At 40.9% G+C, this 27,613-nt stretch overlaps 2 protein-coding genes across 2 annotated transcripts; one reads left to right on the top strand and one right to left on the bottom strand.

Moving 5' to 3' along the window:
* The first annotated feature begins 365 nt into the window (after positions 1-365).
* Positions 366-27,613, top strand: LOC117582272. Its single transcript, XM_034269901.1, has 6 exons — positions 366-625; positions 10,805-11,152; positions 17,487-17,653; positions 22,983-23,119; positions 25,152-25,328; positions 25,640-27,613. Exons 2-6 carry the CDS (start codon positions 11,066-11,068, stop codon positions 25,750-25,752), a joined length of 681 nt encoding a protein of 226 aa, XP_034125792.1. The 5' UTR covers positions 366-625; positions 10,805-11,065; the 3' UTR covers positions 25,753-27,613.
* On the bottom strand, positions 5,809-6,327 carry LOC117582274. Its single transcript, XM_034269902.1, has 2 exons — positions 6,172-6,327; positions 5,809-6,108 (listed from the first exon to the last, which is right to left on the bottom strand). Exons 1-2 carry the CDS (start codon positions 6,304-6,306, stop codon positions 5,860-5,862), a joined length of 384 nt encoding a protein of 127 aa, XP_034125793.1. The 5' UTR covers positions 6,307-6,327; the 3' UTR covers positions 5,809-5,859.

The raw sequence follows: 27,613 nt of genomic DNA, 5'->3' as shown, positions 1-27,613 counted from the left end.
ATAGTCGAGAATAGAAATAAAGGCTATGGCACGCAGGCTCATTAACATTTGCGAGGCACGTGGCTGGAATGAAGCTTTCCTAGTTGCTCCCCAGTGTCGCATTCTATTTAACCAAATTGATTTTCTGCTCCACCATGCCGACAAAGAAAACATCGCCACGGCGGCCCATGGTGCAATTTTCACTCAAAACAATTATGAATGAATGGGCCAGCAGTGCGCCCAGCTGTTGCTGTTGAGTGGATGTTAATCTTGCTGTTAGCTAACAGTCACAGCCTCTGAGGCACCCGCAGAAGAACACAGGCGGAACGAACAGTCAGTGCCACGGCCAGTGGCAGGCATTCTGATTTTTAGTCCAACAACAGACGTCGAGTCGAGAGCACACACCCTCCGAGAGCAGTGCGCGCATGTCAGCCAAGTTTCGTATTCGAGTCGAGTCGGGGCACCACATGGCGTATACGTGTTGCGGGCCATTTAAACGGGTGCACTGAGTCCATTATGGTCACTGGGCGAAGGGAAATCCGCGGCAGAGCTCTGTAACCAGACCAGATGTTTCAATTCTAGAACTGCCCGAGTCTCTGCTCGATCAGCATGTGAACAACCATCTCCACTTCAGGAGAAATTCAATGTAAGCAAAGTGATTTAATGTGAAGTGTTTATAAAATAAATATTTATTCCCTTTGTGATTTATAAGGCTCAATGTCAACGATAAGAACAACTTGAAATCATTCCCCAACGAACAAATAAAATGACTAAAATATTTGATAATTATTTTATACAGTGATGTTTACAAATATCAAAACAAATAACAAAATACAATGAATCACATGGACTTCTTCACATACAATTTTTAAAATAACCCAAGTAAAAGGGATGATAAATTATAACGACATCCCAGCATATTCAGTATAGTACTTGAATAATTGAAAAATAAATTCCAGACGTCACCGTGAAACGAACAGAAACAATGTTAAAACACCCAAAATGCAAATCAAATAAATTTAAATAGAAAAGAGCATTTGTTATGTTCAAATATCAAGCATGAAATAAACCTGGTTTGACATTCCAGTTCGCATTATCCGGAAGTCACTGGCGAATTGCATTATAGAAGTTTCACTTTTTATTTGCTTAAATTTCCCACGGCCACGGGATGCACGTGAAAACCATCTTGATGGGTGCCTAGAGCTCTTATTTCCCTTCCTGCTCATATTTTGCTCACCGTTTGTCAACGCCTTTCCTCTCCACGGAGCACAGGATGTACTGAGTGAGGAGACGCCTCTCGTTTTCTGTTTGATTTACATATTGCTACCTGTCTGAGTTCCTATATATAGAACCGTTCGTGAAAAGCAAACAAAAAATATAAAAAGAAGCAGATCGCGCGCAAAACGTGATAAAATACGCAGAAAAATAGCTAACAGTCGAACATTCCCTCCACCCAAAACCAATCTTTTTTAATCTTCAGTTTTTAAGAGTTAACGTTTTGATACTCTAACGCAAAGATTGTATTTGAACAGATTACTTTACATTTGTAAGTTCGAATTCAAATCGGTGAGAAAATACGAGCAGACATTTTTGTGTAAATTTCTTAGCTCCTCAAACGCCCTGTCAAAGTCATCATGATACTCTTGGAGGGCTGTACGAAAATAAAATAAAAACATTTACCGCAAAACAAAGAAAATTATCTGACCAGATGGCTGCGGCCTCAACCTCCCTCTGGGTCGTGTGAGGCGCCTGTGACAAGTGGCAGTTTGTTTGTTGGTTGGCCGGGTCGCGGACCCAGGGACTCTGACGATGGCCCCCTAATTTGCCTGACGCTTTTATTGTTTGCCCATGAACATGGCGTCATTATCTTTTGCATTTTTATTCATTTGTTTGGTTCGTTTTTTCTCTTCACGTCCAAGTCTGTTTGCACGCATTTTTGCCGTGTTTATTCTGCCGTAACATAAACTAATTGAAACATTCTTTTGGACAACATGGTGTACTAGCGGTATACTTATTCTTAAGCCCTGGGCGTGTCACGTTTGTAGCAATCATTGGGGCACCTTGAGAATCCACTCACGTGCAATTGCAGTGCACTTGCCCTGGTTTGGCTTTTACCTTTACCTTTACCTTTACATCAACTTTCACCTATGTTTCGCTGCTGCCGCTGTCATTTGGCACTTGGTGTCGTCGTTGGTGGCACTCAATGTCTGCCGCCAGGAAGCCACCAAATGAACCAACAAGGTGGCCTCCCAGTAGTCCTCATCCGTCATAGTTGCGGCCCCGAACCGAATGCGGTGGAGACGAGTCGACTGACGGAATGAGTGACTGAGTGAGTGAGTGCCCTGAGCGGCAACTTGTTTACCTGCCTGTGTTTTAATGAAATGCAAATGCAAACACAGAGTAGCAGCATGCACAGTGGTTCGGATACCATGCTTAAAGTTGACAAAATTGAAGACATTTGAACTTTAAAGAACATGTTTCCTTTATTTTCTTAGCTTCAAGCATTTTATTAAACCAGAAGGAAGCATTTATGAACAAATTATCAAGATTTGAAGAAAACATTTTAACCTTTTAGTATTATTGAGTATTAGCAAAATATCATATTTCCAAGCCAAGCTTACGGTAATGCTAGACTATAATAAATGGTTCAAGAACCGCCCACAGTGCGCTCACATGAAGGTAATTTTTCTTGGCAATGCCTGTAATGGCACTTAGCAGTAATAGGGTTACTGCGAGGGAGCCGCATTCATTTTGTTTATGTCCCTGATTTTCTACGCAAGCACTTCAACTTCCGTGACAGCTGACAATTTGTCACAATTGCACATTGCAAAGCAATTAGATTTAATAAATTTCCAAGCATCACCTTACCATGAAAAGTCTGGCTCATTAAATATGTATTTATCATAATTTTATTCATGTTAGACTCGATTTTGATGTGCAGGATGTTCTTGAGTGTTGGAGGCCGGCCCCCTCTCCATCTTACCGCTTAAATAAATTGGTTTAAAATTTCTTTACGACAGGCCTGACGGCAGTGCAGGCGTTTCCTTCCGACTTTTTGGCAACGGGATGACTTTTTCATCGAGGACATAAAAACAGATTTGTGCATAATTTCAAAAACTCCTCAGATTGGCTGGCCAAAGTGCTTTGGATTTTGATTTGAAACTCATTTTATGCATACATCAAGTTTATGGCATGACATTAAACTAAATACTCGTCATCGAGGCCGAAGGTGTGGAGGAGCCCACTGAACGTGACAAACTTATGAAAAGTGCTAAAACATGTCCACTTAATGCGGTTTAAATTATGGCGCGATATCGAGAGCTTAGCTGTCATAAATGGGAATCGGAGTGTAATCGTCCTGAGCTAATTTAAAAAGAAAACATACAAAGAACATGTCTTAAGGATATTTGTAGATATTTTTTTGATATTAATATCAAACCCTCAAACATTCGAGTAGAGTTTGCGAAGCAATTGCGTTGACTTGGATACCAGTTTTATTTTACTAAAGAGCTTATGTCATTCCATAAAAGTAAAGTCATAAAGTAAGAATTTTTAACTAGATTTCAGTGCATTTTCAAACAGATTCCAGTATTTTTAATTGCAACACACTTTATTAATTGGTTTTAAGTATTCCATTTCGACAGTCAAATAATCAAGTTTCGAAAGAGAACATCGGAATGCGCGTATCCACCATTGACTTGGCTTGAAAAGTTTTCCAATTCGCTTATTTCATTAACTTGATTCATCGAAAAGTGAGTTGAAAAACTTAAACGAAATGGAAATCAACTTGCATTGATTGCTCTTGCTGGTCTGGTCCGGATTTCGCTTCATCTTCATCTCCTGCTTTGGACTGCAAGGACCATGAATCCCTGGCCAAAGGCGACGACAACTCTTTGGTAACATATCACTCAACGCAACTTTTCACCAAAGCCCCATCCCCTCAGCCTCGACAGACCCCTACGAAAATGAATAACTTGTGAATTTCTTTGAAAATGACTCGCACAAAGCGGGAAAAGTAGAAGGAAGTTTCTTTTGCCGCTCGTTTGACATGCAGAAAAGGTCGCAGGGCAGCGTACAACACTTGAATTTAATTAAAACAGATTTTGGCTTGTAAACTTTTAAGCTACAAAAGCTGCTCCGGATAAGATGGCTGCAGTTAGCTGGTTAAGAGAGTATGCTGGCAACCCAAAAGGATATCTTTAAATACACATTATGAGGCTTAATCAAAATTAATTTGCAACTTGCCAGAGACGAAAGTTTGGTCAGGCGACAACTATAATCAGTGGCTGCTTGCACACACTCGAACTCGAACTCGCTTTGATTTATGCTGATTTCTCAATTTTGTTTTTCCTTCTGCTGGCTGTCCCACTGCGACGCCTGGTCTTGCGTTTTCATTAATTTATTACGGCCAACGGCTACCGATTTTACTCTAATTCAATTTATTTGCCAATACACAACAACAACAGCCAAAAGATATCGTATTTATTTCATGCACACGATGCCGATGTCGACAACAGCCCAAGGGCCATGTCAGGACAAAGTCACTTAAGTGCTTATCTCCTCGGATTCATCGTCGAAACTAAGCCAAATCTGTCCAAGATGGAGGGGGCATGCCTGTCTGCTGGAGGTCTGTGTCCGTGTCGAGTCACGCATTTGTATGGTATGCACGACAAATTCATTATAATTTCGCCTCAGAGGAGCGTTCCCTCTACGAATCATATACGGCTCTGGGATCTTTCTGTATGCGTGCGTGCCAAGAAATACGCCAATCGAATTTCCACTCTGCTCGTGGCTTCTGTATTGCCAGAGCACTCACACAGACACTTCCCCCCCACTCTTACAGAGGCATTTGCTGATCCAATATAAAATCGGTTTAAATGCGCCCCAATGTGTCGTTCCTGCATTATGATTGCGAATGTCTTAAGATGCCAGCGAGGGTTGTTCCGAATGTAATCAATGTTTATATTTCGAGCCAAGAATATGTATTTTTCGTTCGTAAAAATGTAAACAAAGGGGAGGAGAAGGATATAAAAAAACAGTGAAGGAGACAACTTTATTCACATCCAAAAAATATTACAATTCCAGTTTGAAACGTACTCTAAATTACAATCAAAATAGTCAATCATGTCGGTCTTAAAACAATTTAATAGAATATCTAAGTAATAGAAAAACTTTTAATGTGTTAGAGACGATCCACAAAGCGCAAGTTCCCGAATTCAATTTTCCTCCAAGCATAAAGAATATTACGGACACTCCAAGCCTTGCGTTATTATTTAAATGTATACAGATCAGATTGTGCATGCAAAAATATATGTACATATCTCCAATATAATAGTTTTTGTATGAATGAGCAAGCAAAGGAAAAGAAAAATGAATCTCCTTTCATGCTCACACACAATGTGCCCTTCTCCATGGCCGTTATGCAGCACCAGAAAATCACTGAAAAATTGTGCTCTAAATTTTCGTCTTAGTCTGCTCTTTTTTAAAGGAAAAAAGTTGAATAAAAACCTCAGTACTTGTTCATGTGTGTAAATGGGAGCATTTTGGGGACCTGGCATTTTTATGCCCCTTTAAGTTTATGTCGAGTAATTCTCGGTTGAAAGGCGAAAGTCAAGAGTGCAGCCAAGTGTGGCCCAGACGATGAACGTTTTGTAGGTGGCGAAAAGCAGCGTTGAAAGCCTTTTTGAGTTCCTGACAGCGTCTATTGAGTTTATTAATTACTTAATCATTTTGGGCTATTGAACTTTAATGTGAGAGAATTACAAATCTGTGCTATGGAAAACTTGGACGGGAAGCCTTTGAGCCTTTAAAAAAAGACTAACCAATAAGTTTGCTAAAAGGTTGTACATTTCCTTTATTTGTATCAATGCGTTTTAAAATTTAAATTTTTTGCTGTTGAGTAGCTTTTTTTGTGGGCAGCTTAATGTTGAACTCCCGCTCGAGGGTGCGCTCCAGGACAGCTTCGTTTATCTGCTGAAACGGGTTCTCGCACACTCTAACCATCTTTTCGCAGACATCATCCACAAAGGTATTTGCCAACTTGGCGAACAGATCCAAAGCGAGATCATCCATTGTACACATTGGGTCGATAGCTTGAACAAACTTACGAAGGTTTTCCTTGCTGGCAATCTGTGAAGGATAATTTGTTTTTTTACCAATACCTAATAGCCCTTAAATTTGAAGGTTACTCACATTGTAGGCGATTTCGCATGATTCGTCACGGGTTTTAAGATCATCGCTGGATATTTCGATGCAATCCTCTGACTCTGTCTCAACAGAGTCGACGCTCTCATCAGATGAGAAAATCTCGTCTTTCACTGTCTCCATGGTTTAATGAATTAATTGCAGCTTGTCGTTAACATAACCTGATTATGACAAGCAAACGCTAGAACTAGTTGGAAATTAGAAAGTTCTCAAAATGAAATTGAAACTGACATTGTCATAGCATACCCCTTGGCGCTTAGCTTTCTTTAGACTTCAAAATGTCTTCTGGTGCGTTGGCATTACTTTCGCCCGAATGAATAAACTCTTTTCTCTCTGGCACTGCTATAAATAACAAGTTTAAGTCGCGCTCTCCTCACCTGATTGACTGCTCCACCATTGTTGCCTTAGTTTCCTTTTTCCGCAGTGCTGCGGCTTTCCCTTTGGCTTTTCCCTTTGGCCTTTCCCGCTGTTTCTTCTTGTTTCGAATTGCGCTTTTGATTTATGGCATGCTCCTGTTTTTCGTTTCACATGCTTCTCTTGAAAATAAATATCAAAAAGCAACAAATTGCGGCGCTGCCATAAACGACCTACGTCTAAGCCTCAGACTCTGGCAGGTGACGACGGCCACAAACAGAAGGAATACAACTGCGACGATGTCGCACTTGGAGCTTAATTTTATGCCAGACCTAGTTTGGGGGCAAGGCCAACACGTGCCCAGGTGTCCTGCCAGCCTATTATGCTGTTTGTTCTTTTCGCACAAGCCAATGAACAGTGGGACAAACCACGGGCATTTCGACTATAATTTCAATCTACTAATTTTTTTATTTTAAATAAAAGAAAAAATAATATCAAAATCCAAGTTATGCTAGTTATATTCTTGAATACGGATTAAATTTTCTACTAAAGCACCAAGAACCCAACAACATACATATGTAGATTCATCAGAATGGATTTTTATTGATGTTTCTATGCGTATCTTTTTGTGTTTTAGTGAACACAGTTTTATATGTAAATTTGTTACTTAATATCTTTATTGTTCATGCCATGGCACAATAATTTATTACAGTCTAAAATTGTGTGTCATTTTACTTTGTTTCGCATTGCACACACTTTGTAGGTGCTTCTGGGTGTCCTCGGCTTAATAAAGTCGCCTACTTAAAGCCAACGACAATGACATTGTGCGTATGCTGCTAGTCGGCTCTAGGGTCGGAGGAGAATGACGATGTGGAAGCCCCTTTGGCCATGTGTCACACATCCGCATCCGGTGTTGGCATTGGCATTAGGCTGACTGTCCCCCTGCCGCGGTCGCACTCTGGCGTCTGTCGTATTGCCGTTTCCGGCATGCGACTCTTTTATATCGTCGGTTTTATTTGCTCTGTGCACTCTTTTGCCACTACCATTGCCACAGCCATTTTCCCTGATTTTTGTTTCATATTTTGGTCCATGGCCTTTGTGCTTAGTCGGAAAAGTAAAGAGCATTTGCCGTTTAGCTTTAAGTGTTTCAAGTCCCATAAATTTCACTTTGTAAGCGCCTTTAATCGCTCAAGCCCACCAATCAGACAGCCATTGTGACTATGTTGAATAGAATGAAGTCCGGTTGCGAGAGATTAACTTCTACGAGACATGACTTAAACATGAACAAGCCGTACGCGCTGTTACGCATGCAAAATTTGTCACTTGTGAGGCAGTGATTTTAGTCTTTGTTCGAATACTTTAATAGGGCTTATTCATTGGGGTTACTCCATACAAAATGTTATCATTTGTTATCAATAGTACACATTCCCAATTCCATTTTAGTGGTTCTTCTTTCATATATATATGTATATCTTCTCCTTGCAAAGAAATTTCTTTTAGAACAAAGTTTTCAACTGTTTTCCAGCTTTTGCTCTCCAAAGTTTTCCTCACACCCACAAACACATATCGTATGTATAAAGACACCATGAACGTTTCACCCACTTTCTTTTTATGAAGTGCTAATTTGCTGTCGTTGGTGGTGTATAAAAAATGACAGCCTAAGTTGCCAAAATGCTTGAATTAATCACACATTTGTCAAAATTATTCAAATGTCTTTTATACCAGAATGGGGATGTAATGTGAATGGAGGGGTGAACAGACATACATACGTAAATAGTTAATACAAATTCCATGGCATTTCCGGGCATGTGGCTGTGACTGCCTCCTACTTACTGAATGTCTTGCTGTCTGCCTGTGTGTTCCAGTTCCAGCTCCCGCGTTATATATTGTATGTGTGTAATAAAGCTAATGAGTTTCTGCCATGTCTGGCACAGTCTCGGTCCCAGACCCAGACGGAAGCTAATTCCCAGTCGGTGGCAACATGCACTCGCATTTGCAGGCTTTCTGCCATTAAGAAAGGTTTTATATCACATGATTATGGCATTTTGCTGTTATGTTGTTTACATATGAATATTGTATGCCTCGTATTCAGGATCAGAAGCAGACTAACAATCGGAGACAGAGTCACAGTCCCACAATTCTCATTATAAACTTTTGCCACACGCTGTAGCTGCGGGTTAAATTGCGTATACAGATATCCTCGTACGTTCCGTGTCTGGCATTTAAATTGAGTTAAGTCGAGAGAAAGTCAGTCTCTTAAAATACACACACACACACACACACACACACACACACACAATAACACAGAACTCAGCATCTGCATCAGATTCACATTAATGTTTCGTAAATGCAAAAAAGCAACGCATTTATAATTTTTTCTCCATTTAAGTTTTTTAATTACACTTAACGGTCGGCGAGAACGATGGCAAACCCGGAATGGAAATGAGGTAGAGGAAAACGAGCAGAAATCCTTTAATAGTCGTGGCGCCATTTCGTCGCCAGCATCGTCGCTTAATCCTTTAGCGGCATATTTATCAACGAGTCCCGCTACTTAATGCGGCGCATTTCCATGCCGAGCACGCGGCTTTCCATCTCATCCTGCGCACAGTTACGGACGAAGCCAAACAATAAGAATCGCTTGCCGGAAAATGTGGCTCTAAGCCAACATATACACGCACACGTCCATAGTCCTTATCTGTTGCAGTTGGCTTACAGGTTGCTAACTCTCCCAGTTATGGGGTGTGGGCATTCGACAAAAAATGTTGATGAAAGTATGAAGAGTGATGGAAACACCTCGCTTATGGCTAAAATTCAATTTGCAAACAGGAAATTAATTTTTGTTCATTCTAATCAGTATGGGTAACCATTTGAGGCTCGTGGAGGTGATACTGGATATTATGCGATCAAGCTAGGAGGACTCAAGGCTGTCCTTGAAAAAATTGATCAAATTGGAACGAACGCTGAAAAATTCTTGATTTTAAGGAGATGGAAAATTGAATTGCATAGTCCTTTAAGATTGGAAATCATGACAACAATAAGCCACTGCGAAAGATGAAATCTTTACATATTTAAGAGAAACAAATAACTCAATGTCTAAACAAAAGTTCCAACGTCCAACTAAATTTTTCATTCAAGTGTTTCCCTCGGCACTTTTAAACATTAAGCAAATACTTCAACATTTTTCCTTCAGCATATTCTGGCTCTGAAATATATGAAGAGCATTTAATCGTGAGAAGTACTTTAATAAAAATTGATTCGATAATTTAATTGAATTTCTCTTCTCTTTTCATACCCATTAAAACATTATTTTGAGAGAAATTATGGAAACCTTTTGGCTTGAGCTAAGTGCAGGCAATATTCATGATTATTTTTAAGTAAATTGAGCGACTTGACTGGGCACAAATCAAACACGGACTTCTGATTTGTATCTTCATCTCTGGCAGGGCAAATAAGTAGTTTACCTTGGGACTTAGCCTGAGTCATTTGTTGTCTTGCATTCTTGCCAAAGCTTTTCAGGCTCTGGCTCTTGCTGTTGTTTTATCTTTAATGTAGTTTCATCGTTATATATGGAATCCAGTCGGTTGGGAAAGGTCAGGCTGGCAGTTAAAAGGGTCGCTTGGGTATAAATAGAGGAAATAATGCTTAAAGGTAACTATTATTATTCAATCAGACCTAGTAGCTTGTACAGAGTGCGGAGTGCAACAGGAGAGTGGAATTTAATTTCATTTCGCTTGACTTTTAGTTTGATATTTCAACAAAAAGCGAAAGGAGGTCAGGATGCAGTTAGGGAAAATGGATGAGAGGTGAATGGAATCAGCCGGAAACTGGTCGCGAACTTGTGGCCACGTTGCAGCCAATTCAGGTGCTCAAATGCCAATGAAGTGTTAACACCTAAAATTGCCAAAAGCGGTTCTCCTGCCAACTGTCGCATCCGGTGAAATTTTTGGCTCTGTTGCTGAGCGGAATCCCCAAGCAAAAATCGATGGCATGGCAACAAAATGCAAAGCTAAAATCCTTCGGAAGAGCAAAGGGGTAGCGTGGTGACGTGCCGGAAATCGGCGGTTCAATCCAATCCAATCCAGTGCATTCCCCCAATTCCCCGTGCCTGTGGTGCCGGAAAGCCGTGTCAATGCGTTCCGGTGTCGCGAGTGGCGTGTCGCATATCGTGCCCCCTGGCAGCTACCCGCCATATTGGTTATGCAATTTGATTTCAATCTCACTTAACCACCCACTCGCTCACTCAATGTTATTTGTTTCCTCTTCGCAGATGGTCATTGGCTCACGTGATATGATTTGAATAGAGGCCGGCTAAGTGCAAAAAGCTGCAATTGGCAATTTGCATGTTGTGTGGCTTGCGTTGATGGATTTTCTCTAAGTCGCCACGAAAAATAAGGCCACTATTCGATTGAATGCAGAAGAGGCAGCAGGAGCAGCAGCATCAGAAACAGCCACCGCATCAACCAACAGCAAGTGCAATATCTGTAGCAGCTGGAGAAACAAGAGAAGCAACAACCGCAACAAGAACAACATGTTGACAACACACCATCTGCATCACCTGCACCATCATCGAGGCAGCACCGCCGTGGAATTGGACAAGATCACGAATCTAAATACGGTTAGTGTTGCACACCACAACGAAATTTTAACGAGAAATCATGATTTGGAAAGTTTGTTCTCTGCATCTAAAGACTGAAAGACTTTTGAAATGTTTCACTGAAAATGCTTGGGCAGCATCCCAGCAACATTTAAGGGCAAACATTTTGATAATAAATTCATAGCTCCGATATTTTGCCTGTAGGATACCCTCCTTGAGGGAGCATTTAGTTTTAACAACTTCGACTGCAATGCATAAGCATTGCCAAATCAATGGAAACAATTAATTTCACTGAAGCTCTTGTAGTCCCCTCACTCTAAGATTTCAAAGTACACACATCTATCAAGCATTCATACTAAGAATGTAGGTTTACCATGCACAGATGCGGCTTAACAGATGATGAGAGTTATTGAAAGGATTGCAGGGATAGAGAATGAGAAGCGTTAGCTGACCGAACCCACTGCTCCGCCCACCCGCTGCCATTTTAAACGAGAAGCTCTTGACCATACACAAAAGTTGTCTAGCTGGAAAATGAAAAATGTGGCTGTGAAAAACGAGAGGGCAACGGGAAACACAACCAGCGAGCGAACTGGACTGGACTGGCAGCAAAAGGAAAATGTGAAACACGTTTATTGCCATTCATTATATTCTCGCGAGCTGTTGCGCAAAGTAATGAAGCACTTTTATACGAGGCAGCTCCCCTTTCACGCCCTGCCCACGCCATTCAAGCAGCCACTGCCGACATGTTTTTGCTTTTCAAAAACAAAGGACGAAAGGGAACCGTGGCCCAGAGTGACGAGCCCTGACGGTTGTGTGGTTCTTAAGAAAAATCGCTGGCTCGTCTTGGCCTAGAGTGGAAATAATAATTTTGGGAATGGCCACTGCAGTTTGGTATGAAGTGCGTGCGTCCGTGCCAAAGGAACTACACAACCAATTTTCATTAAATGAGCTCTCTGTGTGCCGCCAATACATCTTCATTAATTTTGAAAAAATGTATGGCTTGTTTGTGAAGACATTTGGTCGACGCTTCTGTCTTTTTCCGGCCTTGGCAGCCAGACCACTATAAAAACTGAAAACTTGTACTTAACTTTAGCGGAGCACATTTGTCTTACCCGAAGGGCAAATGAATGTGGGTTTCCCCTTTTCCGGAAAGGGAACCTCAACAGGACAGAAGGCCTTCAACAAACAAAGGATCGTGTTCAAGGTCCTCACGCACACATTAAAATTAGTGGCTTTTGTTGGCCCGGGTCATGTCACTCTCAATATAGTGGCAAGGTATCCGCTAAGCTGCTCCCCGCTGCCTGATTGTCAGTCCGCTTGATTGATAATGTAAACTGAGCAGGACAGCCCCACCCCACCCCGCCACTCTACCCAAGCTCATCATCGTTATTCCCGGCTATTGAGTGCGTATCCGTCCACTCATCTACAAACAGTGGCAGGGAAATAAAAGTCGGACTCAAGTCTTGTCTAGGCGAACATCTTATCGATTTTGCGGCTTACAAGTTCTTCTTATCACTCCCGCCAATGACCCAAATGCACAATGAAATCCGTACTTTGGTAGAAGTTTTCCAAAGAATGGAAAATGCGCAATAGTAAGAAGAATAAGAACTGAATGGAATGTTATTGAATAACTCGCTATTGCTTTTGATTATTTCCAAGTACAATAGCCTTTCTTCTTTGGTAAAGGAAACATTTGGAAAGACATAAGCTATAATTTCATTAACTTAAGTACACGGTAAACATCTATCTTTAGATATATATTTCGTTCGTTTTTCCCTCATAATTCACACTCCAAATAACTTATTATAATTTAAGCATGGTAACTACCCACAACGAAGTCTATTCAGGTACTTAAAATGAATTCTAAAATTCCAAATGCTGCCGCAATAGTTTGACTTGTGTCGAAAATACTTTCAGGAACTTAAAGGGATTTTAAATTAATTTCCGCAACCATTTTCGATTACACTGAGGCAGGACCCTCTAATCACCCTGTGTGTGATCCGACCATAACAGTTGGCCCAATCAAAATTGCTTTCATCGGCAGCGAGAGTCAAGGTATGGAGGTGGTGCATGCCCGTTGGAGCCACCGTTTTGCCATGAGCTTCAATGGTTGTTCGGAACACTTCTGCTCTTTTATTGTTGCTTTTTCCCACCCAACGAATGGTAGAAGTGCACCCACTAAAATGGGATAGGTGTTCTGGCTGGCGTCTGCTGCCAGACACAGTTGACCATTCGATATTGGCCATGTGGGTGGGACAGCTGCAGCATTGTGTTGTATTGTTGACTCCTGCCCCAAGCTGCATTCAGGCTGCCTTAGAGCTGCTACAACCGATAGCAAACCGCTGTAACGAACCTTTGTTGTGCCCTCAAAGAGGGTATTGTGCACTTTTCAAGATGATTGCACATCAGTAAAGCCAGTCAGTACTCCTCTTAGAGCCGGGGTTCGGCAAGAGTATCTTGTGCTTCGGCTAGCCTCAATCGTTTGTTTGACTTAGATGGGTTTTTGGGTAATGGGAGTGCTCTTGTGCTCTGCTGCCTGTCGACTGTTGAATGGACAGTTGGCTAGTTGGCTGCTTCCTGGGGCCTCCTGCCAGTTCGATTGTAATTATTCTACAGTTCAACTTGTTGGTTCGCTGGCTAATGCGTTTTGCCATAGCACTTTGTTACTTTTAGCCCCCGCCCGAGCAATTGTTGTGCCTGCCTCTGTCTCTGTGTTTGAGTGAGTGAGAACGCATTAGCAACAAGCCGTTATCAAAGTTTTTGCAGTTCTAGTTGCAAATGGTTCGTGTTATTTAGGAACTGGAGTGGAATATCAGCTGGGTGTGGCTCATCTGTTGGCCATGTGCTATCAAGGACTCTCATAATCTTAGCTACCACCTTTCATTTGTATTTTACGCAAAGTTAACTATTGGAAACAGCTGACACATTTTTAACACTAATGTGTGAGAACCAAGAATATGAAACCAGAGTTTAGGTTTCATTTATGCATGAATTTTCATATTTTCAGACTAGTCTCATGTTTATGCAACGCACAGTAATCATTCTGGCCATTGTCACTTTGCTGTTTTGGCCCTGGGCTAAATACACTCAATGTACGAGTATTCAAAGGACACTCTCTCTCTTTCCCAGAGTACATACATACATACATATGTACATAATGTCATGTGGACATGCCCACACAATCACTTCGTTACAAACGCTGTCTGTCTTTGTTTCTGTCGGATCCTCTCTTTTGTATTGCAATTTTAATTTCCGCTTTCACTTTGTCTAGATTCAGTTTTACTTGTCGCCGTTTTCTTTTGTGTGTTAGTATTTTCTCTCCCTGTCTCTGGGGCAAAGATGAGTACAAGTATGAGTGCAAGTATGCGGAGTATGAGTATGAGGACTCACATCCCATCCCATCGCATCTCATATCATTTCCCCAAACACAAACCGCCGAGCGCTGTCTTTGTCTTGGCATTGTGGCATTTGCGTTTTTGCTGATTTACACATTTTGTGAGCAGTGCGGGGAGGGGGAGTGGGTCTTCCTTGCCACGGCCAGCACGTGTAGCTCATGGCTTGCGGCATGTGGCACGTAGCACGCATGCAGCTCTGTGGCTTTTTGTTGCAGGCACTACGGGCAAGCGCCGGTACCTGTTTTTCAATTTTCCGCCTCAACTGTTGACGCAAAAGTAGTTCAAAGTGGTTCCATGGAATATACAACTCGTACAGCCAGATGAAAAAGAATAATACATGAATATGCATGTCCCCCTTCCACGCTGCCCCATAATTATTCCACACACACATACATACACTCATGCAAACACACAGGCGAGTAGCATGTACTTTAAATATGGGGATGTACATCTTTTGTGGCACACATTTTAGCTGATGTTTCCATTAGGGCCACGGCACGGCGCTTATTACTGGCCAGCAAGAAGCCGAATACCGCGGCAGAAAAACGCTCTGGGAATTGAATTTCCCTCGGACTTGTTTGAATGAAAGCCATATGTTCTCTTCGTTGTATGTCCAAAGGTGTTTTTTTGTGGAATCAGCCAGGTAATTTCAGAGATGTTCTGGCGGCACCCAGTACTGGATGAAAGCTCGGGCAGGTTAGGCAGCGAGCTTTATTTGGTTAGTCACTGAGTAACAGGTACCTCTTAGTCGTATTATAAACTATAGTAAAACTCGAACAGGTTTTGTGTTCTGGTTTAGCACTGCTTCTTTGGCGCTCTCTGGTGTCCCTCGTTATGCCAGGACCAAAGACGACAAGCGTTTACATCTGGGATTTGCATGTGCCGCATGAACTTTTTGCAATTCTGTTTTCCCCAACTCGGTTTTTGTTGCGTCTTTATCTCAGCCGAGATTTGAGCGTCATATAAAATTTATGCGTGTGGCTTTTATGTGCTTACACCTATGTACATTCAGGTGGTGTTTGTGGCTGGCTTTAGTAGTGTTATATGTTTTATGAGGCCCAATGGCTGTGGCTCTCAGATGGCGGAAAAAAGTAAAATAATTAGGACGGACAACAGAGACAACTCACATCACTGCTGGGACTCCTTGAACCAGGGATTGTTAAAGCTGTGGATGAAATATGGCAGAGATTCCCTTTTCAGATAACAGTCTTGGAATTAAAAGTGTGAGCTCGTCCCTCATTGTCGGACTTGGAAGATACTCTAAAAAGTAGTTTATTACCAGACCGTCTCTCTTTTGAATAACTTCTTCATTAAGTTTACTAGTAGAGACTCTCCTCAAAGTGAGCCTAAAATGTAGCCATATTTTCATCTGTCAATGTTGAACAAGCTCAAATCGTATCCACCCAAAAATCCAGCCTCACTGGAAAAACAATCAATCCAATAAATTTAGCTGCACAGGCAACAGCTGATGGAAAAGTTTTGCCTATGCCATCGCTTTGAGAATGAATACAAAACCATGGCCCCGCCCACGCAACCCGCCCCAGCTTAGAAAAGTTTTGAGGAAATATCGTACTGGCAGCACTTTCAATAAGCAATTTGGTTAAGTGCTGCCTCTGACACTGCCTCTGGCTCCGGCCCCAGATCTGGCTCCGACACTGTCACTGTCACAGTCGCTCCTCCTTCTGCCGGCATTGTCAAGCCAATGTCATCAATATGACTAATCATGCATATATTTCATAAAGCTGTAAATCCTCTCAATCCTCCACTTCTGAAATCGCACACAGCTGTTGGCCCACCAAATTGAGTCAAGCCACAGAATTCACTTTGCATTCGCTGGTGGAGAGGCAGGTTTCCGGCGTTCGAGGATTATTAAAATTACGCATACGCCGCGTTTTAAATGAAGTGCACGACCAGCGATGGAGGGGAGGTTGAACGTATTACTACGTGGAAAATGAGGTTGCCAGAGTTAACCATTAATATTTAAACGTGCTGCTCAAAATGTATGTGGGCGTGGCACGCACGCACCTGTGGAGGTGTGTGTGCGGGCGGGATTGGCATTGGATTAGTGCGAGTAATGCGGAAAATTAGGCCCATGACGGAGGTAGCAAAAGAAAATGTAATTAAAATACAGCTGCCATAGAAATTTTGTTGCTGATGAGGAGGAACCCTTCAAGATTTAATTGGGAATTTTGGATACTCGGATGGCTTACTCTTAATTATGATTAAATAAAAGGATCTTCAAGTTTTTAAATGAAATATAAAATTCTTGTATCGGATGATCTATAACTTCATAAAATATTTCCCATTATATGGAAATATTCCTACTTAAATATTCGCCTCGAAACTACTCAAAAGTTGTTTAAAGACAGGCCCATGGCCTAAGTAAGTGCCTAGAAAATTTGTACAGTATAAAGTCAATAATTTTTGACTTAATACACTTTTCAGCAGCAGCTCTACGTTTCTGATGCCGATGCTTGAAAAGGCTAACCAACCCTAGGAGCAGTAAAAGGGAGCCTTAATAATCCTTGCATTGCCAGTCATTTTAATTTTTATGAGCCCGATTTGGCCGCAGGCAAAGGCAAAGGAATTAAGGCTCGATTGCCCGATTCATTTGCCGCCTCCGTTTCGGCAATGAGCCGTAAAAAGGGCAACAACAAAACCGACAAAAGCAGCAGCAGCAGACGCCGCCGGCTCAGTTTTATCTGGCTGGGAAACTCCCAGAAATTTTCTTTGGCTGAACGAACAGCCAGAGCCTGAACAAATAGGCTACTGCCTGCGGTTATTGGAGAGGGTTCTCGGAGCCTGTTGGCTCTGCATAAATTAAAATATGTAATGTGCTATGTGCATGGCCTAATAGAGAGCTTTGGCATAAATTAAGCATCAGTTGGCTGTCGTTGACCCTGGCTATACATTCTGATATATATCATACTGATGAAATATACTCTCTGGTGTACTTTCAGCTCATCGTGGAGATCAACAGCCATGTGGCACTGTTCCGTGATATGCTGATACACGTGGGGCAGGCCAAGGATTGCCCCGAGCTGCGCGAAAAGATACGCAAACTGCGTCGCACCTGCGTGGAAGCATTCAAGCACACCGCCCAGATACTCCTGCCGCAGGTCAAGAGGTAAGCACATACCATCTGCCGCCATGCATCCTCCTATCTAAACAAAATTCGGATACCCTCAAGGGATCCCATTAACATAAACATAAACAGCAACGTGTGTGTGACATTTTAGGACCTTATTCTCCATTTCCGTTTCCATTACCGCCTCTCTATCTGTTTGTGAGTGTTTTATGGAAATGTATGCAAATCTAATTGCAGTCAAATTTACTACAGCGCCCAAAGAATGATGGATGGAGAATGGGATGCGGGTGAAAAGGATAACATAAATATAAATTTGTTGGACTCGGATTGAAGCCTCCCGGTATGCTTCTCGAAATGAGTTAGTGGCTGACTTTGAAATTGAATTTAAAAAATGATGCATAATTTATCAGCTGTTCCCTCCACAGCGAGGAGATCGACCCTTCCTTTCCTCAACAGCAAAAGTTAATAACATTTTTGTAAACTGCCTCGGGAAAGCACAATGTTTGGTAATTTTTTTCATTAAACCTGATGAAAGGAAAAACATTTGTACAATGTGCGAATGCAGCTATGAAAAGTATTCTGTGAAAAGAAAATTGGTTCAGAAAGGGAACTCGCTCCAGCTGTCACGAGAACCAATCTGTTGTATAGATGCACTCCAGAGAGCTCCAGTTTCCGTTTTGTCTCATCTGGAATCGAACAAAACTTTAACATCCGCGTTGACTTTACGGGTTTCCCCCAGCTCTGTGCTGTCTGTTTACCGACATCAATTTATTGATTTATGCCCTGGCTGATTCATGAAATGTTACAAAATTGAAATCCCATGTGGATGCCACACATCTGCCAACATCGCACCCCAAAAAATTACAGAGAAAGAGCCAGAAAGAGAGCAAAAACTTATTTTTCAACAAACAACTTGAGGAAAATTTCATATACATAAAATATTTGTAATTTCCGACACACAATCCATAGAACGTGCTCTCCTGTCAGTGTGTTGGGTGTCTCTCATATGCTTTTTTGGGAGTACAACTTTTTAAGCACACCATGGCAGCATATGACAATGTGATTTATTATCTAGCAGACGCTTTAAATGTCACTCAAGAGTGGAGAAATGTCAATATAACGAGACGAGCATCAGCATCAGCATCAGCATTTCGTCAAAGTATAGGTATGGATGTGTATGCTCGTAGGCAAAGATGCAGGATCCCAAGGAAGTGGCAAGGAATGAAAGCAAAAGTAAGAGCAACTATGGAGGAAACGACAGTTAAATTGATGGTTGGCTGGCAGTCAGCCAAAGACAGCAGCAAAAACAGCAGCGAAAAAAATAAGATTTCAATTAATTTCTGCTTTATTGACACAAATGAATGACTCCGAAGAGAGGCTTGGCTCTGTCATCCTCCTCCTTTTCGAGATACCATTGAGCAGGTTAAATTTTCGAATGGGCGCACATGGCGTACGCGTGACGACAATGAATTAGCAAAGCGACTGAGGCTCCTGCCCCTTACAGGTCCTCAGCCGGGGCTAAAGTTAAATTGAAAGTAAAAGTTCAAAAAAGCAAAAAGCATGCTCCCAAAAATGAACAAAAGGGAGCAGAAATCGTTTGGAGTGGGGGAAGGAAAAACTTCAGACGCAACTTGACAGTGCCACAGCCAAAAGTTTCAGACACTGTTTCGTTGTTTGGCTCTTTGCTGCTGTTTTATGTTTTGTAAACACATGCATGACATACATACATGCATTTCAGGCAGCCAAGTCAAAACACACCTCGATAGAGAGAAAGGCGCACACAACAAGCAAGAAAGATAAAAGAACAAAAAGCCAAGAAATACATTTAGTTGGCAGGTTCGCCATAAAGAATACTGAATACCCTATCGGGAGAAGGTATATGAAAGGTTATTAACAAAGGTTATGAAAATAAGTATGGTTTCGCCCAATATTCTTTAAATATTTTATAAGAGAAGTACCTCTAAAATTCCCATTTACCGCCCATTTGTATGGTTTCAGTAGTCAAACAACATGACAAAGTTGTGATACCTTGTGCACCTCATTGCCAGGAAGTGGTTTGGCTCTCCCTTCGAGGGCGCGAGAAACAGACAGAGAAAAAAGCTCTGCTCGGCTCGGCACCGACTACCTTGGAATAGACACCCTGACATTCGCTTTGCTCGAGTCATTCCCATTTCCACTTCCACCCCCAGGTTCCATTTTCACTCGCGTGGCTGGAGAGGGTGGCAGCACTTTGCCGACTGCCTTAAGTGACTGATAGTTGTTTGCCTGGTTGTTTGTTTGCCCAGTCGTACATACACATATCCTTGGAGGCGACGTTCGGTCCATTTCCCGTGTTTGAGTTTGTCTTCCTGTTATCTATCCATCTGTCTATTTACCTTCGCTTACTTCGCATTTGTTTCTCTGTTTGTCCTGTAGTTATGTGTAGTTGTTAGTTGTTGCTAAATTACTGTCGCTGTCGCAGCCGTCGCCTTTGTTTTAACCACTGTCCTCGCCATGGATCTACTGTTTTGACAGTAAGTTAGTCACCAATATTCTAGTGTCTAGGCCCATTCCAGTTCCGTCTGCTGGGCACTGCAACGTCTCGTGTGTGTAAGCGCATTTCCTCTGCAAATAATACTCGGACGTCTCCTCAGAGTCGTTTGTCCTTGGTAGTAGTCCCAGTGCAGTGGTACCGCTCCCACGGAACACAATTGCTTACGACCCGTGACAAGAACATAACACAAGGATTATGCCCCTCGGTTACCCCATCAGAGTCAAAGCCAATCTCATAGACGTCGTCGATGGCGTTGTCTGCGGCTTGTGTCGGAAATTTTATGTTTCCTGCAACTGCTGCGACCACTGCACGGTGGGACAGAAGTGAACAAAAAGTATGAAACTGAGAGAACTGAGATGAATCCGTGGAGATTCATGGATTAATTAATGGATCTGAGTTGTGATTGCTTAAAATGTGTGACAGAAAAAAAGGTTTTGGGAAACATTTTCCAGTATTAAATTTCATAACTGAAAGTTCTACCGCTTATAAACCATTCCGTTCCATAGTACCTGGACTTGCTGCTCCTTATGCTTCTGTTGCATTGTTTTATTGTCGCTGCCGGCAATTTCGTTTATTATTTTGACACTTGATGCCGGTTCCGGGACACCGGATGATGCTCTGTGGTCATGTTAGTGAAAATGACAGCAAATTATTGAAAGACTGGAAACCCCGCACACCACCCCTGGTACTGGGTCAAGTTTTGTCATGACGGATCGTCACGTCACGTAGCTGAAGACATTCGATTGTAGGAATTTTGTTTCCCTTAGACGTCTGCTGTTTATATGGACATCATCGTAAATTGCGGCCATTTTAACAACTTTATACAGGCTGCAGTTAATAACTTCGATTGGGCAGACAAAACGGCATTGAGATCCTTTGATAAAAGCACTTTATGAACCTTCATCCCTGCTTATATTTCTAAAAATTTTCCGAGAATTTGCTTGGGTCGTTTCGCGTTGGGTCTAGCAGTGGGGAAAAATAAAAAATATTTCACTGCTATTCGCAATAAATGAATGTAACGTCCGAACTGTAATCAAGACCAGCTGCTGACAATGGTTTGCCGTTCCCAATTTTCTTTCTTTTTTTTTTGGTTCTCCTCTATTCCTCTGTTTGTAGGGGGTTTTTGGATGCTTTGCAGATTTCGTTTTGTTGCTTCAACTTATTATTGCGATTTTGTTGGTGTTGTTGGTGAAAATGACCCACGTTAATGTCCGCGCACCGCAATCTGCCAGAATAACGAGAGATGGTCCCTTCTACAAACGAAGAGAAGGGTGGGGGAAATCATTAAAACATTTGCTCTCTGGCATTTACAGCTTGCAGTTTTTCACAGAAAATCGCTAAGCATTAATTTGATTACATTTTAAGCATATTAAATGTCCCGAAAGTGTTCTTTTTTTTTTTGGTTATTAGAGGGTATTGTGGTTCGAATGAGCAGATGGATCTTATGAATTTTATAGGTAAAAGTGCTTGTCTAGTGTGTGTTTAAGAAAAGTTAAAAAATGGTAACATTTATTATTTAGAAAAAATATTTAATTTTTTTAATTACGGTTCACTCAAAGTTCGTTTAGAGAACTTACTCTCTGCAGAAATGATTGTTGGTACTAGTACACACATTTGGGACGTTGTTTTAATCAAAAACCACACTCAAATTATACATTTTCCTTGGCCTACTCCACCGCCAATCAGCTTTCGCTTGAGCCCACAACGAGAACCCACATCTAAATTGCTTTAAGCTGAATCCTCTACAAAAACTCTCCCACACCCTCCCAAGTGCAGGTCGCACAGGCACACACACACCTTGGGAAAGATTAATTCGCAATTTATTTGCTTTAATGCCTTCCAGAAGCAGGTCGGAGTCGGAGTCAGAAGACACGGCAACACTTTCAGTGTCCGTTGGGATGGGGGGTAATTCTGGTAAAATATGTATTTCTCATTTCCAGCTATGCGGCACCGCTCGCTCCACAGAGTTTAGGCAATGCAATAGCAATTTTACAAATTGAATTTATCCCTGTGTTGCTGTAAATATGTTTATGGCAATTTATATTTGGGTCCCTTTCCTGACTTGCGACTTGAGACTGAGTTTTGTATACGTATATCCCATTCATAATTGCCCTGTCTGTGTCGCAGGGCTGCTTCTAAAACTGAAATTAGTGTCAACTAAGCAGCAATTTGCGAACCGACTGTAAATTCCGAGTGTTTTCCAAATGAATTATTATCTGGGAATCCGAATCGAGAGAGCTCTCTCGTACAATTGCATAAATTATTTTGGACATAGCGAAAAATTAAAATTAGTTTCTAGTGTTGATCGTAGATTACACAAAATTATTGCTAACTCATCGCCCAGTGTCCAATTGATATTAATGGAACATAAACATTATTTTATCTAATTTCAAATAAATTAGTGGGGAATGGCACTAAATATGTTTTAGCTGAATTCGTATTGCGTCAACAATTTTATAGAACAGTGGCAATCTCTAAAAAATCAGCTGCTGCACGACAACACACCACAGTTTAACTGTTAAATATAAAATCGAAAAAGTCGATGTAAAACTCGGACGGAAATGAATTAGTTGTCGCGACTTAATGACCCTCGCTCTGAGCTCTCACCCACGTCATAAAAAATGTTATAAATTCATATACATTTCATTCCACAATATCCGCATGCAATTTGGCGTGCCACAAATGTGGCCCACACAATGCGGCATTCCAGTTCTGTAATATCCCACACACAGATGTACAATTGTATGTATGTATGTGCAATCGTAATATACATATAGCAAAAGAGAGTCCCAATGTTCATTTTACCTTGCATTGCCATTGTTTTTTATTTTGCAGCGCCATGGCTGATGGCATACTCACCGACAACCCGCACTTGGTGCTGGTGTTCTACATGGCCCAGTTATTCCTACGTGAACTTGTGAAAAGTTATCGTCTCATACAGGTCGTGCCAATGGATATGTCGGGCTATTATGGTAAGTTTAAATCCGCACCAACGCACGAATTCGCCCCACATGGGTGCTGTACATGTAACCCATGCCACTGGGAACTTGTGGGGTTTTGGTTGAGTTTTGGTTGGGTTGCTAGTTGGCAGGAGACATGTTTCAGCTGCCGCCTTGCAGTTGCGGGTCATTGAAAATTTGCTGTTGTTAGCAAATGTCAAAGTCAGACAAGGACCCTGGCACTTGGAGTTGGGTTTCGGGCTACATAATTGGTACAAACTGGGTGCTTTCGTTGCCAATTGGATTCAGTAATGCTAAATACATGTAGAAACATTTGAAATCAGCTTAGTTTTGAATTTATTGTCTCCAGGGAAATGGATTACTGTAGAAATGGAGCAAGGCTATCTTACATAGCAGTGTAGAAGGTGCATATATAGATGTAAATAGCCAACGATAATCGAATTAATAATAATTGAAATACGATATAATTGACTTTATTCGAGGAAATAATTTTCGGTTTTTGAATAAACTGACGGCTATTTTTTTCTTTAGTTCGGAACGTTGTTTCTTAATAACGTCCTCTATTGTCCTCAAAGTGTTTCTAGTAGAATTCAAGGCAGCACTCGCCATTTACCCAACAAATAGACACTCGGAGGCACACACGTTCAACAATTGTTTGGCAGTGAAGTTGCATTCCACTAGAGTGCAGCTCGCTCTGATTGGCATTCTTTGCCCATGTTTAATGTGGACGTGCAAGTGCAAATATGCACATGAACGTGGACATGGATTCTGAATGATTTGTGCGCGTGCTGACCATGGCAATTGTCGGGGAATACAAATGCGAATGGCAAATGCCAATTGTTGATCATAAATTTTTAAATTGCAACCGCTGCACTGAGGCTGGATACCGGCTGTCAATACGCAGTAAGAGAAAGAGAGTGAGAATAAATATTTACAGAGTTTTTGCCAGAGTCAGGCTCGGAGCTTTTGGTCCTGGCCCTGTTGGTGCATCGAATTTATGGCCAGCTCCTCCCCATACGTACCCCCCGCTGTGAAAATAAACAAAATTTCTGCAGTGCCATGAAAATGCCATCCACGCAGAATACGCTATACAAAATTCCAAATTGAAAACAATTTTTTTACTCTGTTTTGCTGCTGTAATTGCCAACCAAAATATTCCCAATATCAGTAGTGTGAAGTAAGCAGCGGGTTTGGGTAGCTTTATGTTAGACTTTAATTATTGCCATGCTAGCAATAAATTCATTGCACTGCCGGTCACTGAGAGTACTTTTTGTTAGTGTATCAAAACTGGCAGACAATGAATTTTGGCTTTCACAAGTCATTCAAGTGGTTGTATTTGGTAGATGAATTTTGCGTTTATAGTGCACTGAAATGACCGATCTAAAAGATTGCAATGCATTTTAGTTTCAAGCTCAATTGTTTTTGGAGTGACAGATTCACTATGTAATTAATTCGACTATGGCTATATACGCAGCCATCAACCAAAGGTAAGAAAGTCACAATATTTACATTCGGGAATGAAAGTTTGTTTAATTCTAATTGGAGATTTGAAAAGTATAAAACAAAATCATAATTTTGTGACCATTAAATTAGCCAAAAGTGTGGGCCAAAATAAGTTTTTATGGTGAATGAAATGGTCATTAATAAAACATCAAAGAGTAGGAGTATTTCCCCCCAACGCAGAACAAATCTAATGAAGCAACAAAAACGCTTGGAAAAGCAGGCAAAAAAATAAATGTTGAAAAAATAAAAGAAAAGCAAACCTCAAAGGAAAATGTTTGCATAAAAAAGTTATACAAATAAATGCGATGTTTGCGGCTGCGGCAAAGCCAAACAAAATAATTCATTTTATTGCAATGCAAACGAGATTTGTGAATAGAGCCCTGACTTGTGGCATTGCTACTCTGTTCTGGCTTTTTATGGCGCAACTTGCAAGTGCTGCTGGGTTAGTATATGGCAGAGCGGGGTTTGGCAACCACTTGACTGTGGGACGCCCATAGCTTATTGCTTTATTCTGATTTATGCCTGCTTTTTCGCACCACAGAGAACCGCGCGGGGCCCTCTAATCTGGGGAATGTCATAAGCCAAATATTGTTGTGCAAACAATTTACGCCCGACTTCAATGAGGAGGAATTGTGCAGCATCACCAAAGACTCTCAGGACATTGCCGTTCTGCTCTCCGAGCTGCAGGAGTACATGCCACAACATGAGGCATATTTGGGTGAGTACTCGTATGCGCAGGCTCCCCATTACTGCTGGTGCTGCTGCTGCTGTTTCTGTTTCTGTTGCATTGCCATAGTCGTGCACTTTGATATTTAGCCAAGGCCCGACGACGACAGTGGCACTCAGAGGAGACGAGACCGGAGGCCGTTGGGCCAAACAAAATTGTACAGCATACAAAAAAGACAAAGCGGCGACCCAACCATTAGTGTAAATGTGTCTCTCTGTTTGTGCTGTTGTATTCAGGGACTCACACAGCCTCATTCATTAATCAAACTAAATGTCGGCTACTCTTTCATTTGCTATTTGCAGAAAGGAACGCAGCCCTGGACACCACTGGACCCTGGCAGGCCAAGAGGCGCCAGAACTATATTTGCAAGAACATGAGTCTACTGTGCTGTGTCTCTAGGCCCAACTATCTCTGAGAGCAGGCCGATAGTGTTTAAGCTCCAGAAATGGTTGGCAAAACACACACAGACACACTCATTCACTACCTATATCAATTACTAAATTAAGAATTAAGATATATTCGTACTTTCCAGTATAACATGTTATAGAAGGAGGTATAAACCTCTAGAAGGAGAAGAAAGAGAGCCAGAAAAATGTATAAATGAGATGTTCTAGAAGAGTCACTGAAATCCATAGAGAAAGTTCAAAATGGGAAATCTACCCAAAGAAGAATCCGTACAAAAAAGTACCAAACAAATAGAAAAGTTCTAGAAGCGAGCCAGAATGAAAACAAGAAGAACAGAGGAATAGGAAACCCAATTATCATTGTATTATAATCAAAAGAAATGCAAAGGATGCAATGTTTATCTTCATGTGTATAACCAAAGTTAATTATGCTGCATATACAATATTAATATAAAACGAATTATAGAACAAAAGATAGAGCATAAATATGTAGAGAATTTCAACTATTAGAGTTCAGCAAAACATTTATGGAGAATGTAAGTTGGATATGAAGCCAGTTAAGACTTTTTAGGCCTGTAAATTATAGTCACTGTATAGACACGCATTATTTATGATATACTAAAGTTATCTAAATACATAAATCCTTGAGTTAACATTACGATTAGGCTGAGGTCGAGGAGGATTTGGTGCTGGGAGCAAGGCAGTTAGGTTGTAGTTCCATATGAATGTAGCCTTCGTAATTAAGTTAAAGCCTCGCCAGGCAAGTGCTAAAACAAAAGCAATAAAACACATTCTTGTTAGATCAAACACATAAACACACTCCTTAACAAATATGTATAAATATATACGAAATGTCTCTAGGTTTCCGTCTGTTCATTTCAGGGTTTTCACAGCACAGTACCTAAAAAAACAAACACAAACAAAAAACGAACAACAAACGAGCAACATGTGACCAATGAAAAACAACTAAACAAAGGAAGAACAATCTATTTAAAACTATGGTTTATTCAATCAAAAATAACATTAAATAAGTATAACACCAAAATCCCGAATAAACAAATGAGCAAACAATGAATTTCAATCAAACAAAGTTTTTGTACATTTTGATTAAACAAAATTAGGTTCGGTTCCCGAAAAAGTTAGAAATAATCACAGCATGTTTTTTCAAGTAGTCACAAAATCAAATGAAATAGTTTTATGAGTCAATTAGTAATGTTTTGTGGAGGACTTACAGATAAGTTATGCCGTTTTCCTGGTCGCCACCATATAGTTAAGCAGATTTTTTCCTTTCCCCAACACAAATGTAACACATTTATTTTCATTAAGCTGACTCAACGAAATGCTGCTTGTAATAATAATATACAGCAATTGGTTGAAAATTAATTTATTGCAGCGTCGAAATGAATAATTATATGTTTATTGTGTTGGGATAAATTGAAATGCCCTTAAATTATGCATTTTAATTTTTGTTTTACAAATTAAAATATGCTTTTAAGAACCGTACAAACTCGGTTTAATTTTAAAAATTCATATGGTATCGTGGTTAAAAAAATGTAAAGCAAAATTAAAAGCATGCGAATGCATACATAAATATTTCATGGTAAAGTTTTCAATTTTGTTTGGTATGTTCTGCATTCTTAATGCCACATTAACTGAACGATATACAACTTTTTGTTAGCTTCAGTATTGTAAATCAATTTAGCGGACAAACAAAAACAAAATAATCCATCATGGGCCGCGCGACAGCAGACAATGGAATTGTAAAAGTCTGTAAGAACCCCCGAAACACAATGAGACAAGTGCATGGCAAATATTTGTAAAATGTTTGAGCTCAACAATGGATATATACATACATACATATATACTACTGCA

The sequence above is a fragment of the Drosophila guanche genome, unplaced genomic scaffold (assembly GCF_900245975.1).
Source record: "Drosophila guanche unplaced genomic scaffold, DGUA_6, whole genome shotgun sequence".
Taxonomy (NCBI): domain Eukaryota; kingdom Metazoa; phylum Arthropoda; class Insecta; order Diptera; family Drosophilidae; genus Drosophila; species Drosophila guanche.
Note: the sequence above shows the minus strand (reverse complement) of the source record. Positions and strands in the feature narration are given on the sequence as shown.